The following is a 19,401-nucleotide window of genomic DNA, read 5'->3' on the forward strand; positions in this document are numbered from 1 at the left end:
ATTTTGGTCATCGATTTATTTAAAACAATCTGCATGAACTTGTTAAATCAATTTTCCGCGGTCGAAAACGCCCGACCGGTTCGCCTCCTGCCATCGCTCTCTCAATAAAACTCCGAAGTAGGCGCGACTCAATTCAAAATTCATTCAGTGTCAAGTGGTGAAAAACTAAAAAAAAAAAATGGTTAAAACTCCGGCCATCGGCATCGACCTCGGCACCACGTACTCCTGCGTCGGTGTCTGGCAACAAGGCAAAGTGGAAATCATCGCCAACGACCAAGGAAACCGCACTACTCCCAGCTACGTCGCGTTCACCGACAGCGAGCGCCTCATCGGCGATGCCGCCAAAAACCAAGTCGCAATGAATCCCAACAATACTGTTTTTGACGCAAAGAGGCTGATTGGACGGAAATTCGGTGATTCGAAGATTCAGGAGGATATGAAGCATTGGCCTTTTAAAGTTGTGAATGATGGAGGAAAACCGAAGATTCAAGTGGAGTTTAAAGGTGAGATCAAACGGTTTGCTCCGGAGGAGATTAGCAGTATGGTCTTGAGGAAGATGAAGGACACTGCTGATGCCTTTTTGGGGAGTGAAGTTAAAGATGCTGTGATCACTGTTCCTGCGTATTTCAATGATTCGCAGAGGCAGGCGACCAAGGACGCTGGGATGATCGCAGGTTGGTACTGTTATGTCATGCTCATTTCGTCATGCATTGATTTATCGGGCAAATAGTGAAGTTCTCATTGTTTGGTTCGTTTTTATGTTGAAACGATTATTTCCGGAACCAAAAACGGACCAACTTAGATAAAAAAAAACAATAGAAATTGTTTACGTGGATTTCAATTGAATTTGAATTTCGGTCCAAACAGTAGCTAGTGTGCAGATTCCTAATCAATCAGATTTCTTATCGGCAACTCGCTTATTGGGTCAATTATGGACACGCCTCGCTTCAATTAAAGTTACAAATTTAAAGAAATTAGAAAAAACAAAACAGACTTTAAGCGAAATGCAAAGAAAATCAATCCGAATATGCGGAAAACGTCATCTATCTTCATCCAATTGTCGCTCAACGTCTTTCTTTCGTGCAGCATGCACATTTTTCCATAATATCGATCCATTGTTCTAAGTTCAAGGCTTTCTTCGTTCTCCAGGTATCAACGTTCTAAGAATCATCAACGAACCAACAGCAGCAGCACTCGCCTACGGCTTGGACAAAAATCTCCGGGGCGAACGCAACGTTCTGATTTTCGATTTAGGTGGAGGAACCTTCGACGTCTCAATCCTGACCATCGACGAAGGCTCGCTCTTTGAAGTGAAAGCCACCGCCGGTGATACTCACTTGGGCGGTGAAGATTTCGATAACCGTCTCGTCAACCACTTCGCCGAAGAGTTCAAAAGGAAGTACAAGAAAGACTTGTCGAAGAACCCGCGTGCGTTGCGTCGTCTTCGCACTGCAGCTGAACGCGCGAAACGAACTCTCAGCTCGAGCACTGAGGCGTCTCTTGAAATTGATGCTCTGTTTGATGGGGTTGATTTTTATACGAAGATTTCGCGGGCGAGATTTGAAGAGTTGAATTCGGATTTGTTTCGAGGGACGTTGGAGCCGGTGGAGAAGGCTCTCAACGATGCTAAGATGGATAAAAGTAGTATTCATGATGTTGTTTTGGTTGGGGGGTCCACGAGGATTCCGAAGATCCAGAGTTTGCTGCAGAATTACTTCTCGGGGAAGTCCCTAAATTTGAGTATTAATCCCGATGAAGCTGTAGCCTACGGTGCCGCTGTCCAGGCTGCTATTTTGAGCGGAGATAACAGTTCGAAGATCCAAGATGTTCTTCTTGTGGATGTCACTCCTCTGTCTCTCGGGATTGAAACAGCAGGAGGTGTTATGTCGAAGATTGTTGAAAGAAACGCGAGAATTCCTTGTAAGCAGACGCAGACATTCACCACGTACTCGGACAACCAACCGGCGGTTAGCATTCAAGTCTTCGAGGGTGAAAGAGCGATGACTAAAGACAACAATCTCTTGGGTGAGTCTACACTCTACACCAACTTTTGGTTATCTTATCTTCTTCAGGAACCTTTGACTTGTCTGGGATTCCCCCAGCTCCGCGTGGTGTCCCAAAAATCGACGTGACTTTCGATTTAGACGCAAATGGAATCCTCAATGTCTCCGCCAAAGAAGTCAGCACCGGAAAGTCGAAGAACATTACCATAAAGAACGACAAAGGGCGATTGTCACAGCGTGAAATCGAAAAGATGTTGGCGGATGCCGAACAATACAAAGAAGAAGATGAAAGACAGCGCGAAAGAATCATCAGTAAGAACGCTCTGGAAAGCTACGTCTTCAGTGTGAAGCAAGCGGTGGATGAATGCGGAAATAAACTCAGTTCCGGTGATAAAAAAAGAGTCCTTGGAGAATGCGACGCTTGCATCACGTGGTTGGATAGGAATCAAACGGCTGAGAAAGAAGAATTTGAATATAAAATGAAAGATCTGAGTAAAATTTGCAGTCCAATCATGACGAAACTCCACAGAGGTGGTGACGATGGACCCACCATCGAAGAAGTTGATTAGATTTTGTAGTAAAAACTCAATAAAGCGCTTATGAAATACACCGGAAGTACGATTTGGTTCGCTGGACAAAATGTCCTATGACCTAGTTTCCTCGACACGCGATTAGTCGTTTACCAGCAAATATGAGTGCTGTTACGTGTTGTCTATACACGAGGTCCAAACAAAACCATTTCTTTTCGTAATGGTTCGGAAGGGATCGCAAAGGATCGAATCCTGCAGCATTCTAAAAACGTTCCATTTGAATGTTTGTAACGGATAACACACGAGAATACTAGCTTAGAGTGTTCGGCTGTGTGCTAATACAAAAAGACTTGTTGATCGCGAGCGAGTTGGTCGATGACGAGATTAAGATTATTATGAGGAGAAAAATGCGCTTGGTTTGATTGTGTGGCGGTTTGACCACCAGTCCGATTCTAATTTCTTTTCATTTTGTCTTTTCATTTCCTTGGAAAAGCCAAAAAAAGGCAACCAAAAAAAAGAAACAAAGAGAAATTCGTTAGTGTTAAAGTGTTTCATGCTAATTTCACGGATAATTAATTTAATGTTTAATTTATGTAATAAGACGTAATTACTCTACATACGTTAAATTAATAGAAAGCGATTCGTGTGATCTTTGAAGTAAATATTTTTCGATATGGCAAAAGGCGTAGCTAACAAAAATAGATAAATCGGTGAAATTTAAAAAGTGATTTAGACACATTCTAAACGCCGGAACAAAAAAAATTGTTGATTTTTTTTATTTCCATTTTTTTTTCTTCTCTAATGTTGGGACTAGATAAAAAATGTCAAAATTCGACAAAATATGACATCCGAAAAGAATGACTGAGCAGCAGATTAGCCGATTTAGAAGCAGAATAAAACCAAAAAATAGGACCTGTTCCTTGAAACTTCCGAACAAAGATTTTCAAACTTCTTAACCGAGTCAAGTTCCGACGTGCTTTTATGCTTCCAGCACCCACCTAGGTCCCAAACCACAGACCGTCGCTCCATTGTTTAAAAAGTGAATTTTACCCACCTAATCGATCCATTCGTCCGTCAAGGTTAAATAGCTTAAGTCGGCATCCAGTGGTTGGCGTTGTTGGCCCACAGCCTTTCCCCCAGAAGCCAGAAAGAGAAGGGACGGTGGACTTTCTTAAGTCAGTGTAGTTTTGTTATACGCGTGTTAAAACAAGAACGCTCACTTCTAGATTGAGACACTTTTCTATCAATACTTTTCTCAATTAAACGAATGTATTGACTTTTACTAATAGAATGTGACCGACAGTGTAAAGTTAAAACAAAACCTTTGATAGATATCCTGGTTTTGATACGGCAATGGCACATTCTTGGAGTTGAAGGCTCGACGCGTGTTGATAGGTTTAAATGTCCATTATCATTAATACTTAATTTGAGTGTCTTCAGTGATTAAAAGTTGAATCGATGTGTTGGAACTGCCACTACCAAAACCCATACTCATGGATAACATAGCAAATAACAATTTGATTTCGAATTTACCTGAGGTGAGTTAAAAAACTTGATTCTGGTCGCTTGTTCGTGTTGTTCGAAGCAGGTGTTGAATTTTAAACGTTTTTGTGCCTTGTTGGTTTCGAGATGATTGACCAAGATTCTTTTTCTTTAACACCACCATCTAGTCCGAATCTTCGATTTATTTCAATTATTATAATCTTTTATGCAACAGTTCATTGGAATGTGGACACAATTCTTGAGATAATACATGTTTCCTAGTTTTAACTGCCTTTTTTATTTATTTATGTTTATCCGAGATGCAGAAGAACACACGCGGTGGCATCTGAAGAAGCTGCGTCCAAGTAACTGCTTTAAATTAGTTAAAATTTATTCGAAGACACCTGTGATTAGAAACTGTCCTCGATAGTATCAAATTGCTAAGTAAATTAGATGTAAGTTCTTTGTTGTCGGTACCAAATTATTTACATATACAGGATGTTTACAAACAACTGCATGACTACGCAAAAAGGTAGACAAATTCTAACTGTTGTCTGTTCGCAAGTTTGTAATGAACATTAGATAGAAATGAAATAATGAGGTACAATTTTTTGTCGGAGCGCCATTCTTTGATCCTTTGGAATCTTTACGTCCAATGCAGTCTTTCGATTCTTTCTATTCTAGGACTAAATACTAGCTAATTTAAGGAATAAAATACTAAGGATCCTAAGAAATACATATAAGATATTTATTTCTGGATGCGAAATCTCGCAAATCTAATTAAACTATGAGAAACTTAAGGTAAGCAACGAATAGCTAGAAAGTATGTTATCTAAAGAACAATCTGCGTTTATCTCACTGAAATGCGATAGTCTTTCTCGAGTTTCTGCCGTTGATATCGTCTAGTCTAGACTGACGTTTTTAACAGCAACTTTCTATGAAGACGAGTTTGTGATTTCTTCTTCCGAGTGACACTAAAATCTCGAATTGCCGTACTAAAACCCAATGACCCGGATTCATTGACTTTTCTCACTTCGAACATCGAAACGAGATTAATCATCCATAGCGAGGTGAATCAATCCAGCAGCCATTTGCATGAACTCTAAAGGTGGAAATGACAATTATTGTAACACGCCAAGGTTAGCGACAATACAACTTTTCTGCTCTATAACAAAAAAGGAAAAAGGTCTGTCTATACTACACCAGTTTTACACAGTTTCATCTCCGACATTCCTTGCAGCGTTGCAATTTGCTATTGGACACACCCAATAGAGAAATTCATTTGGTCGAATTTCGAAGAGAATGTGTCATACGGGAAAAATCTTCGCCAGACTCCCTGTAGTAGATTCAGTACCTTGTTATCGCAGCGATAAAAGACACCTGCGTGAGCTTGAATTTATTGTCACATTGTTGGGTTCTACTTGGACATTCCTTGTTGACAAGCAGGTGGAATAACCTTGAAGGTCGTTGTTGTCAAGGGTATGGAGGAATGTACCCTCGGATACATGGGATTGCGCGAACTTTGCGACCTAACCGATTTCAGTTCGAATCATCGAGCGGAACCAAAAGTACGTGATAAACAAACTGGGTGTAGTGCTGCATACAATGTAACCGATTGTTAAGGGGACTCCAGCCGTTTTTTGCTGATGGGAATTGCAATACAACGCAAACGAACCAAGTTGAATTTTTTGATTTTTTGTTGCTTAGAATTCGCTCTTAAATATCCAAAATCCGATGGTTGATTTTTTGGAAAAAAACAATTCGTGCTCGATATCTCGGAAACTATTTCAGATATTGAGATGCGGTTTGCGCTATCGTTTTTCTCGCGATTTTTTACATAAGAAATAGTTCTTTGATTTTTCTACAGTCGAAATTTGCAAATTTTCGCAAAAATTCATGACTAAAACTATGTCAAACTTTTGATATCGATATCTCGCTTATTTTTTAAAGTAAACTTAAGTTATTATACATCAGTGTACGCAGAAGGAGATTCCGGAGATTCCAAATCTGGGATTTAAATTCAGATCCGACAACAAATAACTGAGTTATGGCCGATCAAAGTTTCGGAAAGTTGATTTTCATTTTTCCTCATTTTTCGTAATTTTTAAAGTTAAATATCTCGGAAACTATTTGAGATATTGAGATGCGGTTTGCGCCATTCTTTTGTTCGGCTCATTTTACGTTAGAAAATGTTATCAAAAGCCCAAAATTCGATAGTCGATTTTTCGCAAAAAAAAAATCCGACTCAATCGATAAAAATTTTTCAATTTTTTTAATATTGGTCATAACTCGTAAACTATTTGTCCGATAGATCTCAAATTTGGCCAGTAGATAGATTTTGAGCTCCTCTTTCGACCGATGTGTAATTCAAAGCTATTAAACGTCGTTTTCATTTTGAAAACATTGATTGAAAATCACCCTAAAATGATGTTTCCAAAACCGTTTTTGGCAAAAACCTCGTTTATTTATCAAGCAAACTCAACAAATTTGGGTCTCATTTTACGCAGAATTTTACGCTGAATTCAAAAACATGAGAATTTTCAATTTTCGTCAACAAATAACTGAGTTATGGTCGTTTGAATTTTTGGGTTGTCGCCAGAGGGCCAAATTTTTGAAGGTTCGAAACAATTCGTGCTCGATATCTCGGAAACTATTTCAGATAGGGAGATGCGGTTTGCGCCATCGTTTTTCTCGCGATTTTTTACATAAGAAACAGTTCTTTGATTTTTCTACAGTCGAAATTTGCAAATTTTCGCAAAAATTCATGACTAAAACTATGCCAAACTTCTGATATCGATATTGCGCTTATTTTTTAGAGTAAACTTAAGTTATTATACATCAGTGTACGCAGAATTTTCCGGAGATTCCAAATCTGGGATTTAAATTCAGATACGACAACAAATAACTGAGTTATGGCCAATCAAAGTTTCGGAAAGTGGATTTTCATTTTTCCTCATTTTTTCTAATTTTCAAAGTCAAATATCTCGGAAACTATTTGAGATATTGAGATGCGGTTTGCGCCATTCTTTTTTTCGGCTCATTTTACGTTAGAAAATGTTATCAAAAGCCCAAAATTCGATAGTCGATTTTTCGCAAAAAAAAAATCCGACTCAATCGATAAAAATTTTTCAATTTTTTTAATATTGGTCATAACTCGTAAACTATTTGTCCGATAGATCTCAAATTTGGCCAGTAGATAGATTTTGAGCTCCTCTTTCGACCGATGTGTAATTCAAAGCTATTAAACGTCGTTTTCATTTTGAAAACATTGATTGAAAATCACCCTAAAATGATGTTTCCAAAACCGTTTTTGGCAAAAACCTCGTTTATTTATCAAGCAAACTCAACAAATTTGGGTCTCATTTTACGCAGAATTTTACGCTGAATTCAAAAACATGAGAATTTTCAATTTTCGTCAACAAATAACTGAGTTATGGTCGTTTGAATTTTTGGGTTGTCGCCAGAGGGCCAAATTTTTGAAGGTTCGAAACAATTCGTGCTCGATATCTCGGAAACTATTTCAGATAGGGAGATGCGGTTTGCGCCATCGTTTTTCTCGCGATTTTTTACATAAGAAACAGTTCTTTGATTTTTCTACAGTCGAAATTTGCAAATTTTCGCAAAAATTCATGACTAAAACTATGCCAAACTTCTGATATCGATATTTCGCTTATTTTTTAGAGCAAACTTAAGTTATTATACATCAGTGTACGCAGAATTTTCCGGAGATTCCAAATCTGGGATTTAAATTCAGATCCGACAACAAATAACTGAGTTATGGCCGATCAAAGTTTCGGAAAGTTGATTTTCATTTTTCCTCATTTTTCGTAATTTTTAAAGTTAAATATCTCGGAAACTATTTGAGATATTGAGATGCGGTTTGCGCCATTCTTTTGTTCGGCTCATTTTACGTTAGAAAATGTTCTCAAAAGCCCAAAATTCGATAGTCGATTTTTCGCAAAAAAAAAATCCGACTCAATCGATGAAAATTTTTCAATTTTTTTAATATTGGTCATAACTCGTAAACTATTTGTCCGATAGATCTCAAATTTGGCCAGTAGATAGATTTTGAGCTCCTCTTTCGACCGATGTGTAATTCAAAGCTATTAAACGTCGTTTTCATTTTGAAAACATTGATTGAAAATCACCCTAAAATGATGTTTCCAAAACCGTTTTTGGCAAAAACCTCGTTTATTTATCAAGCAAACTCAACAAATTTGGGTCTCATTTTACGCAGAATTTTACGCTGAATTCAAAAACATGAGAATTTTCAATTTTCGTCAACAAATAACTGAGTTATGGTCGTTTGAATTTTTGGGTTGTCGCCAGAGGGCCAAATTTTTGAAGGTTCGAAACAATTCGTGCTCGATATCTCGGAAACTATTTCAGATAGGGAGATGCGGTTTGCGCCATCGTTTTTCTCGCGATTTTTTACATAAGAAACAATTCTTTGATTTTTCTACAGTCGAAATTTGCAAATTTTCGCAAAAATTCATGACTAAAACTATGCCAAACTTCTGATATCGATATTTCGCTTATTTTTTAGAGCAAACTTAAGTTATTATACATCAGTGTACGCAGAATTTTCCGGAGATTCCAAATCTGGGATTTAAATTCAGATACGACAACAAATAACTGAGTTATGGCCAATCAAAGTTTCGGAAAGTGGATTTTCATTTTTCCTCATTTTTTCTAATTTTCAAAGTCAAATATCTCGGAAACTATTTGAGATATTGAGATGCGGTTTGCGCCATTCTTTTTTTCGGCTCATTTTACGTTAGAAAATGTTCTCAAAAGCCCAAAATTCGATAGTCGATTTTTCGCAAAAAAAAAATCCGACTCAATCGATGAAAATTTTTCAATTTTTTTAATATTGGTCATAACTCGTAAACTATTTGTCCGATAGATCTCAAATTTGGCCAGTAGATAGATTTTGAGCTCCTCTTTCGACCGATGTGTAATTCAAAGCTATTAAACGTCGTTTTCATTTTGAAAACATTGATTGAAAATCACCCTAAAATGATGTTTCCAAAACCGTTTTTGGCAAAAACCTCGTTTATTTATCAAGCAAACTCAACAAATTTGGGTCTCATTTTACGCAGAATTTTACGCTGAATTCAAAAACATGAGAATTTTCAATTTTCGTCAATAAATAACTGAGTTATGGTCGTTTGAATTTTTGGGTTGTCGCCAGAGGGCCAAATTTTTGAAGGTTCGAAACAATTCGTGCTCGATATCTCGGAAACTATTTCAGATATTGAGATGCGGTTTGCGCCATCGTTTTTCTCGCGATTTTTTACATAAGAAATAGTTCTTTGATTTTTCTACAGTCGAAATTTGCAAATTTTCGCAAAAATTCATGACTAAAACTATGTCAAACTTTTGATATCGATATCTCGCTTATTTTTTAAAGTAAACTTAAGTTATTATACATCAGTGAACGCAGAATTTTCCGGAGATTCCAAATCTGGGATTTAAATTCAGATCCGACAACAAATAACTGAGTTATGGCCAATCAAAGTTTTGGAAAGTGGATTTTCATTTTTCCTCATTTTTTCTAATTTTCAAAGTCAAATATCTCGGAAACTATTTGAGATATTGAGATGCGGTTTGCGCCATTCTTTTTTTCGGCTCATTTTACGTTAGAAAATGTTATCAAAAGCCCAAAATTCGATAGTCGATTTTTCGCAAAAAAAAAAATCCGACTCAATCGATAAAAATTTTTCAATTTTTTTTAATATTGGTCATAACTCGTAAACTATTTGTCCGATAGATCTCAAATTTGGCCAGTAGATAGATTTTGAGCTCCTCTTTCGACCGATGTGTAATTCAAAGCTATTAAACGTCGTTTTCATTTTGAAAACATTGATTGAAAATCACCCTAAAATGATGTTTCCAAAACCGTTTTTGGCAAAAACCTCGTTTATTTATCAAGCAAACTCAACAAATTTGGGTCTCATTTTACGCAGAATTTTACGCTGAATTCAAAAACATGAGAATTTTCAATTTTCGTCAACAAATAACCGAGTTATGGTCGTTTGAATTTTTGGGTTGTCGCCAGAGGGCCAAATTTTTGAAGGTTCGAAACAATTCGTGCTCGATATCTCGGAAACTATTTCAGATATTGAGATGCGGTTTGCGCCATCGTTTTTCTCGCGATTTTTTACATAAGAAATAGTTCTTTGATTTTTCTACAGTCGAAATTTGCAAATTTTCGCAAAAATTCATGACTAAAACTATGCCAAACTTCTGATATCGATATCTCGCTTATTTTTTAGAGTAAACTTAAGTTATTAAACATCAGTGTACGCAGAATTTTCCGCATATTCCAAATCTTTGATTTAAATTCAAATCCGACAACAAATAACTGAGGTATGGCCGATCAAAGTCTCGGAAAGTTGATTTTAATTTTTCCTAAAATCGTAAATCTGTCAATATCTCGTCTATTTTTTGAGCAAACTCAAATTATTAGTGCCCATTTAACCCAGAATTTCATGTAGAATCCAAAATTGTGTGAATTTTTCACGTACGCCAACAAATAACCGAATCAGAAGCGATTGAAATTTTGAGTTGGAATATTTCGCTATCGAAAGTTTTTCTAGGGTTTCTATAGTTCGGTCTTTCGGTGGTTTTTCTCTTGGAGGTCTCTTCAGTGGTACCAAACTGATGACGACGAGTGCATCGCAAAAAAAGTGCAAATTATCTTGGGCCCGCCTAGCTCCACAAAAAGAAGTGTGGGATGATCCACCTGCAAAATCCCCGCGTCGTAAACAGTCCACCTGAAAACTTGTCCCCGTGGGAGTCGCAAGCCATTTTTCCACTTGCAGGTGTCCAACTAGAAAAACTCAGCAAAACACTTTTCCCCCTCGTCTAGCCACCGGAACGGTAAACTGGTCGTAATTTTGACCACTTTCACTTCGTTCACGAAAAAGCCATCATCACATCAAGTTTTTCAATCTGGTTGTTGGGTCATCACTGACCTTGGTCTTGTTGCTGCTTGTTTTATTTATGCAGAAAACTCGTCCCTCTGCGCTGACAGAATGTTAAGCTGATCGTCATATTGTCGAATATTTCTTCAGCCGCTGTTGATGCTGCGTGTCTCTCAGACCGGAAATTGTCGAATTGTGATTGTAATGACGAGGAGGGTCGCCATGTTCCCAAATCACAAGTTATTTATAGAGGTTCAGGTGGACTGAAGCCAAAGAATTCATATATTTAAAACGCGAGATTCAGGATACGTGCGACAATGTCTCCGGACGGTTATTAACACTTTTAATTGGTGTTCTTGGCAGTTATTACACGGCCACTGGTTTTATATTGTAACCACGATTCATGATTTATTTAACAGGCGGCTCTATGTTGGTGGCAAGAGGCAGAGTTGACAATTATCGTAACAGTTTATTCTCAATTCTCTGGTTGTTCGTTGAACCATTTCGAAGAAATTCGAGCCTCGTGTCGTTGCCAGCATTACGATGACAATTCACATTTTAATTTCAACTTAACTTGACAATACTATTTCTTTTTCGGTTTCTTGTAAATTTACCAACAAAGGCAACAATCAATCAAAGCACTGTTCGAAGTCAAGGTCGACAAATAACTCACTAGTCCAGACTGACATTAGATGAAAAAGTTTAATAAACTCATGTATTCCCACGACTTCGTTTGGAACAATAACAGCAAACGAATGATAATTAACTTATCAAAACTGGAAGTCGATAATTATGGGAATTTTAGCTTCACTTATTGAAACTCTTTTTTTTCCAGGAGCGCGGTTGGGAATACAAGCAAATATGCGTAACCCGCGTTCCGGGCTACGGCTTTGGAATAGCAGTCTCGGGCGGGAGAGACAACCCCCATTTCGCTTCAGGTGATCCTAGCATCGCCGTCAGTGATGTCCTGGCGTCGGGTCCTGCAGAAAGAATCCTACAGTAAGTCTTACCACAGTCTTCACGTCCTTGTAACACCTCTTTTAGGGTCAACGACAGGATTATCTCCGTCAACGGGATATCTCTCCAGAATGTAGACTACGCTACAGCCGTCCAAGTGTTGAGAGACTCCGGAGACACGGTGACTTTAGTCATTAAGAGGCGGACTATTCAACACCATCATAGTCACAGTTTGAGCGCTTCTTACACTGGGCCACCTTTGGCAGCTCTTGGAATCAACCCTCTTCCTCCTAAAGTGACTTTAACTAAAAACTCGAAGAAGGAAGATTTCGGGATCGTGCTAGGATGTAAACTCTTCGTTAAAGAAATCTCTTCGAAAGCGAAAGATCAGTTACTTAACACCAATCAGGTTTTAGTCGAAGGTGATTTCATAACGAAGATTAATAACACCAATTGCAATGACTTGATGTCGTTAAAAGAAGCGAAGAAGATCATCGACAGCACGAAGGATAAACTCCAGTTTACGATCGCTCGAGAAACAGTTCAAGTCTCGCATCAAACGCAGAGCTCCATCAGTACTACGGGCGCTGTTAACAATTTTTACAAAGGGGATGATTTCCTAACTTCTCAGAGTTACTCCAATCAAAATCTATACGTACAACCTCCGACGCGTAACCCGAATCTTAACACCAACAGCGGATTCGAAGAAAAACTTGATCCTAACAGCGGACCGAATTCTTTAGTGGACGATAAAAGCAACTTAGCACCTCGAGGAAGATCCCGAGGTCCGTTACTCGAAACCAACTTAAACCAGTTGGAAAATAGGAACAGTATAGTGGGGTACGGACGAGCCAAAGAGAGAGATGAGCCGCCGAGACCGCCGCCTCCACGAGTTGAAGGTAAGATTGAAATTTTAAACTTTTGAGAGCCAATGGTGTCTTTTCAGATTACTACAGTACCCGTCGCCAAATCTACGACGAGGACCCGATCATCCAGAAGAAGCAGCCAATTCCAGACGCAAGATTCGTAACATTCCACAAAGAAGGTTCTGTCGGGATCCGACTAACTGGTGGTAACTTCGTCGGGATTTTCGTAACGGCGGTTCAGCCAGGGAGTCCTGCATCGTTGCAAGGACTCCAACCGGGGGATAAGATCCTGAAAGTCAACGACATGGACATGACTGGCGTTACCAGAGAGGAAGCGGTGCTCTTCCTGTTAAGTCTGCAGGACCGTATCGAGCTCATCGTGCAGTATTGTAAAGAAGAGTACGATAACATCGTCGCGTCGCAAAAAGGCGACAGTTTCTACATTAAAACTCATTTTCATTACGATAATCCGGCGAAAGGAGAAATGTCTTTCCGTTCGAGTGATACTTTTCACGTAATTGATACTTTGTACAACGGAGTCGTGGGGTCGTGGCAAGTCTTTCGAATTGGTCGCAACAACCAAGAGGTCCAAAAAGGAATCATCCCGAATAAAGCAAGAGCTGAGGAGTTAGCAACGGCGCAGTTCAACGCCACCAAGAAAGAGATGTCCGCGAATGAATCCCGCGGGAGCTTCTTCAGGAGAAGGAGGAGCTCAAACCGCCGATCGAAGAGCTTGGGGAAGGAACACTGGGACGATATTCTCTTCTCGGACACGGTGTCCAAGTTCCCGGCTTACGAAAGAGTGTTACTCAAGCATCCGGGATTCACCAGACCTGTTATTTTATTCGGTCCCATAGCCGATGTGGCTAGAGACAAACTGTTGAAGGACTTCCCGGACAAATTTATATCACCTCGTAAGTATTCGCGTTTGAAGGTACGACTAGTGACACTGAATTTTTAGAGTTGGACACGACGACTGAAGAACACTCCAAATCCCAGAAAACCGCGTCGAATATTATCAGACTTTCAGCAATTCGTGATGTTATTTCCACCGGTAAGCACGCTTTGTTGGATATCACTCCAAACGCCGTTGAGAGGCTGAATTACGCTCAAATGTACCCAATTGTGGTGTTCTTCAAAGCGGAAAGCAAAATCGTTATCAAGCAACTGCGGCAGGGTCTGCCTAAGTGAGTTCTTTGTTACTTTGATGATTGTGCGTTACGCAATTCTGTTTAGATCCGCTCATAAAAGTTCGAAGAAGCTATTAGAGCAATGTCAGAAGTTGGATAAAGTCTGGAGCCACGTTTTTAGTGCCACTATTACAATGAACGACAACACCGATAATTGGTATCGTAAAGTTCGAGACATCATCGATAAACAACAAAGTGGTGCTCTTTGGATGAGCGAAAGCAAAGTTAGTACTTCTATTAACAGCTTGATGGTGACGGTTTCTTCTTTCTTTCACTTTTTCAGTTGGAGATGGATATGTTTTCCGATGTTTACTATCCTTTTACCTCTAGATATAATAGATCGAATTCCTTACCCAACAGGTATAGACCTTCGCGAAGTCGTACTAGAAAAGCTCCTCTTTCCATGTATAGTAGTCCTCAGTTCGTTTATCCTGTGATACGTTCCCAGTACTCTCCAAGTCAGAGTAGCTTGTACAGTGCCAGTTCCGGCCTACCATATGCAAGTACTATTTCGTACTTAGATGCTTCTGAGTTTAATGCTAAAGCACGTGATGAGTTGTATACTAACAAGTTTTCACTAACACGGAATGAGCCTTTGTATGATGATTGCGATTTTTACTGTAGAAGTAGAAAGTTTGATGTCACGTCTCCCATTATGGAGGAGGAATTTGGGGAAGTTTGAGCCAGAGTTTAGATAATTTTTATATGTATACAGGGTAACTCTAAGTGGTCCGACAAACTCAGTAGTCTAGTACGCATCATTATACTGAAGATTTATAGTTTGCCGGACCACCTGTATTTAAAATTCCTCCTATCTAGCACTCCAAAGTACGCAATTAAAGCTTATCACTTGTGTCGTAAATTGAGTAATATAAACTTTTGTGCGATGCATTACAATAAGGTGTTAAATTTAATCGTTTTTACTTGAGGACTTGAAAAAATCGGAACAAAAAACGTAAAATTTAAACGACGCTTCTTAAATTTAAGAGAGTTGAAAATTCGGAAAATTGTACTCACATGATAATTCGCACGTTCTAAAACGACTTCGAGCACCTGGAGCTGTTTAAAAAACACTCTAAAAACTTGTAAAACCACCACACATTTACCATAATAACTAGTTTAAAAAAGTTAGGCTACTGCAAAAACCCCAGCAAAAACGAATTCACATAGGGGAATTTCGGAATTTTCAGTCCTGCCACCTTGAATTTAGGGCGCGTAATTTGAAAATTTGCACCAAAAGGGAGAAGATGCGACGCACGAAAGTTACTTTCTCTATGACTGCAGTTATCTAATCCCAGCTTTGGTGTTACTTATAATTTGTTCATGTCATCCATCGTCATCTGCATAATCATTTTAGCCTGAAGAGTCACTCTCAGACGATTTCCTATTCCCAATGTCGTCTCTTCGACTCTCATATGCAAGCAGTCCTGAAAGCGACTTGGAGCACAGTCCTGGACCTCCTGTGTCATCAAATTCGCCCACTGCAGGCCGGTTGACTAAAGCGAGTTCTGATCCCAGTGTGGTCATGCCTGATAGTAGTACCACTGATGTTCTACCTCCATATCAGGTAGTTTTTACTTCTTCGTCTTCGTTAATAAAACGATGCTTGTAGCCCAATTACGACTCCCGATATGGGTTCAATAATCAGAACAACGACAGTCAAGTTTTGACCAAAGAACCAACGTACACGTTGTCTAATCAAGATCTCCCGGGTACCATGGACCATTATGGTAAAAGTGGGCTGTACAACGCACCGAACGAGTTCGGAAACATGCAGCATAAGCGACAGGCGAGTACTGTCCATCATGGGTACAACCATACAAAAGGACAGAGTATCAGCGAGCAGATTCCGCGGAGCCCAAAGGAAGGAGTTTATGGACAGGTACCCGATCTCCCGCCGCGGATAGATCGGGCGATTAAACCCTTAGGGTTGATAACAACCCCCAATAAAATTCCAAATGGGTATGTTCATTTCTCCCTCAATCGCAATGATTTTTTTTGGTATTTTAGGCGGTCCGCTCATGAGAGACTCTTCGGGACGAAGCCCGGCCAGCCGATGGACAACTCCGAGCAGAACAACAACGACAACAATAATTTTAGTAATAAGCTGGGCTCTTTAGAAAGGAGTCAGAATTCAAAGTCTGTAAGTTTGCTAACACCATTATGAAACTCCTCTAAGTTTCTTTTTTTAAGGACTCTCTTTCAAGTTACGACTCGTTTAACAAACAAGCTAATAATAGAATCGGTCCGAACGCTCACGACGATCTCAAGACGACTCTTTCAAAGATTGAACCAACTTCGGTTCAGAATAGTCCGTCGAAATACAATTCTGGTACGAGATGGGAGCATAATATCCATCGCCATAATTCCAAGTTGGATCTCAAGTACAGTTTACCACAAACTGACCATGATAACAGTCCGAGGAACTCCCGCGAACTCGACAAAATGGAAAATATAAGTCCGAGAGACTCAGTGGAGCGAGATGTTTACAGATATTCAAGATCCCCGGCGAAGAGTAAAGGCCACGTTGAAACCAAAACGGACTACGGGAAATATAGTAGAAATAACAGTTCTGCGCAAGACTACGCGAGAAATTCGCACCAAGATCTCAGTCAGGCTCATTTGAGCGTCCACCAGGTCCCTCCTCATCATCATTCCCCCATGAAAAGCCCACCAATGCACCACAACGGGTTTGATAACGGACCGGGACACATGGGGCCTCCGAACGGAAATGGGTACAAACCAGTACCGCCGCCGAAACCGAAGAATTACAAACCGCCGTATAAAGGACAGGGGCAGTACGGTGACGGGATGGTACAACCCCCAATGCCCACGTACCAACACGGAAAAAGTCACAGTAACCCAGTGGTGAGTCCCCGCTTCTTCCTATCGCATCTCAACAGTTCTTTCAGGATCAACGCGCTCAAAACATGAACTACTACTACAACATGCCTCAGAACAACAGCTGGCATACTGAAACAGCAGTGAGGTACAACTCAGAAATGCACGGACCGTACGATATGACGCCCCCGTATGAATCTAGAAGACATCCGAGCATATCGTACGCTTCCAGAAGCGAAATCACGCCCATTGCTCAACACGAAAATCCATATGGAATGGAAGGAGGCGACATGCTCATGGACGCGCGACCACCAGAAAGAAGCAACATCGTCGACTTGCAAGGATCGAGGGAGCAGCGCGGATCGGCTTTCGAGTTGTACAGAAAGCCGCTGCATCATAATTTAAGGTGCGTTGATACAAAGAACTAAAAGTGTGTACACTGGTTTGATGATTTCAAGTAGTTTGTGGTGGTTGGGTCATGCATGGGAATGAAAAAAATTGTATATAGTCCCCGCGGTCTGCTCGGTTTCTGCAGGGTCGCGGTTAAAAAAGAATTATTTATCTAGTTAGCTGCTCCGTGAACGTATGTCTGGAGACCCGTCATTCCCTAACATCCGTTGGGTATTTGACGTTTAAGCGACAAGTTCAGACACACGGGCAACTAACTAGATTCAAAATTCAGTTGAGCACTCTGTATATAGGAAGGACTGCGAATTGAAATCTGAAAATTTTCGAATGAGTTCGGAAAACAACGTTAAATTACGATGTAATCATAATCTAACTTCGCTTTTTTCCACACAAAGAAAACAATTATTTTATGACTATTTTATGATTGTAGAAACCAATAAAATTAAAAGTCGATGAAAAAGTTACGCAGCGAATCCTCAGCTCTATTGCTTTGTGCGTTTTTTGTTATATTAAGATCCAATGAAATGGTTTCTTGGCTAATGCTAATAGTCAATGAAAGAAGGTTGCAATCGCGTTGGTTGTTTGAGTGCGTTTTTTGTTATAAAAACAACTTTGATAAAGATAATGCGAGCCAATGAGGGAATTCTTTTTTGCGGTTTAATCCGATTTTAATCACGTACCTCCATTTTGCTACGAGGAATGGGTGGATCCCTTAATGAAAATTTCTGAAATTTGTCTCTTTTACTTTAAAACTCTGTAATTGGGCAGGAGTAATAAACATGTCAAAAATAATAGCTTTGCCAAATTTCGTCTAACTTTCTAGACCTATTAGATCTATCAAGATTTATTTTAAGAATTTTATGGGGAATTCAAAAATCGAAAAGTACACATTTAAAATAACAAAGTTGGCAGCTACTTCCGGTACAACAGACATTCACCGGAAGTTGATTATTTACACTAATTCCTGTTGGTGACATTTCGGATTTCAATCGCTATTCCTTCTACGGTGGCGTACAAAAAAGCGGTACCAGTATTGGAAGATATTGTTAATGAACTTAGCACTCTTAGGCGACGTCTTCCAAGTCTTGCCCCATTTTTTTGTCCGCGAGTGTACTGTGAGACACCCTGTATATACTAAACATTAGTTGTGTGTGGTTTTCTTCCTAATAACCGCCCTGATGGTAAAGGTGAACTAAACAATTTGGGAATTCACCAGTTTATTAAAATCTTTGTCATTTTAAGGGTTCAGGATCATGGCGCTTTGTTCGGCTCGCAGCCTAACATAATCCAAAAACTAAACACTAACTCGCCTAAAGTAACGCCAAAACTAACCAAAACGCAATCATTCAAACATCGCAACGAAGGCGGCCTCAGTCCTGCGAAAATCTTCCGGAAATTTTCGTTCAAATCAAAAAGTAAAGAAACCACCCCGAAGATGTCGAAAAAATTATCTGTGAAACCAAACAACGATCACATGCGCCCGAGTAAACGCGATATTACGTCAAGTTTAATCGACCACAGAGGTGGGACTATGATTAACGAATATTGGGGAGTTTCGTTGGAAATACCCGAAAATGCAATCCCCCCCGGGGAACAAAAAGAGATTTATTTTGTTATATCGGATCCGAGGCTGTGCGAAACGAATGGGCCTCCGCTGGATCTGGAAAATGGTAACAATTTTTTTGAGAGCCAGTGTACATGCGTGGTTCTTTATAAAACCCCAGTAATGTGGTTGTTGGATTACATGCTCAAATAACCACATTTCTGACTATGAAAAACCATTTAACCCCCTTGTTTTGGTTTTAGGTGAAGCCATGCTCTCCCCAATCGTCATGTGCGGACCTCAAGGTACTGAGTTTTTGAAGCCTGTGATCCTCAATATTCCGCATTATGCTAATACACTACCCAGTCTAGGAATTAGTTTGAAAGCCACAGACTCGGAACAAGACGTGCATACTGATTGGGATAACATTTTATTACCAAGCAATCACGCCGCCAACAGTGTGGCCGTTAAAGTCGATCATTTTTAGATACTTTCAGTGACAAATTTGCTCAAGTTTGCCATTTTTTTCACGTTTTATTTCTTTATATTTTTATTTTAAGTGTAATAGGTATTTTTATTTTTTGACTGATGTAGCTGCAACTTGTAATTTTATTTGTAAATATACAAAATTTATTTTATTTAGACGTAGTTA

The 19,401-nt window shown here is 39.5% G+C and overlaps 2 protein-coding genes across 3 annotated transcripts; both read left to right on the top strand.

Annotated features, from left to right (window-relative positions):
- The first annotated feature begins 116 nt into the window (after window positions 1-116).
- Window positions 117-2,610, top strand: LOC148171735 (heat shock protein 68-like). The gene is made up of 3 exons (XM_088040850.1): window positions 117-674; window positions 1,150-2,025; window positions 2,073-2,610. The coding sequence occupies exons 1-3, from the start codon at window positions 179-181 to the stop codon at window positions 2,570-2,572; spliced, it is 1,872 nt and encodes a 623-aa protein (XP_087896976.1). The 5' UTR covers window positions 117-178; the 3' UTR covers window positions 2,573-2,610.
- A 1,064-nt stretch (window positions 2,611-3,674) lies between these two features.
- Window positions 3,675-19,387, top strand: pyd (zonula occludens-like protein polychaetoid). 2 transcript variants are annotated; one of them, XM_088042160.1, is made up of 14 exons: window positions 3,675-4,071; window positions 11,780-11,943; window positions 11,989-12,800; window positions 12,848-13,681; window positions 13,729-13,954; window positions 14,004-14,181; window positions 14,241-14,456; window positions 15,315-15,524; window positions 15,570-15,919; window positions 15,968-16,100; window positions 16,151-16,825; window positions 16,870-17,204; window positions 18,449-18,876; window positions 19,013-19,387. In XM_088042160.1, exons 1-14 carry the CDS (start codon window positions 4,027-4,029, stop codon window positions 19,234-19,236), a joined length of 4,830 nt encoding a protein of 1,609 aa, XP_087898286.1. In that variant the 5' UTR covers window positions 3,675-4,026; the 3' UTR covers window positions 19,237-19,387. The 2 variants fall into 2 exon arrangements, with proteins under 2 accessions (XP_087898286.1, XP_087898287.1); XM_088042161.1 differs by lacking the exon at window positions 14,241-14,456.
- Window positions 19,388-19,401: the final 14 nt, after the last annotated feature.

This window comes from Gnatocerus cornutus, chromosome 7 (genome assembly GCF_029298725.1).
Source record: "Gnatocerus cornutus isolate USDA-ARS CGAHR chromosome 7, icGnaCorn1.1, whole genome shotgun sequence".
Classification (NCBI taxonomy): Eukaryota; Metazoa; Arthropoda; class Insecta; order Coleoptera; family Tenebrionidae; genus Gnatocerus; species Gnatocerus cornutus.

Coding starts and splice junctions, on each gene's coding strand:
- pyd (XM_088042160.1), top strand. CDS start 4,027: ATGGATAACATAGCAAATAACAATTTGATTTCGAATTTACCTGAG. Junction 13,682..13,728: donor GGACAAATTTATATCACCTC/GTAAGTATTCGC, acceptor CTGAATTTTTAG/AGTTGGACACGACGACTGAA. Junction 15,525..15,569: donor ATGTTCTACCTCCATATCAG/GTAGTTTTTACT, acceptor CGATGCTTGTAG/CCCAATTACGACTCCCGATA.
- LOC148171735 (XM_088040850.1), top strand. CDS start 179: ATGGTTAAAACTCCGGCCATCGGCATCGACCTCGGCACCACGTACTCC. Junction 675..1,149: donor GGACGCTGGGATGATCGCAG/GTTGGTACTGTT, acceptor TTCGTTCTCCAG/GTATCAACGTTCTAAGAATC. Junction 2,026..2,072: donor TAAAGACAACAATCTCTTGG/GTGAGTCTACAC, acceptor TATCTTCTTCAG/GAACCTTTGACTTGTCTGGG.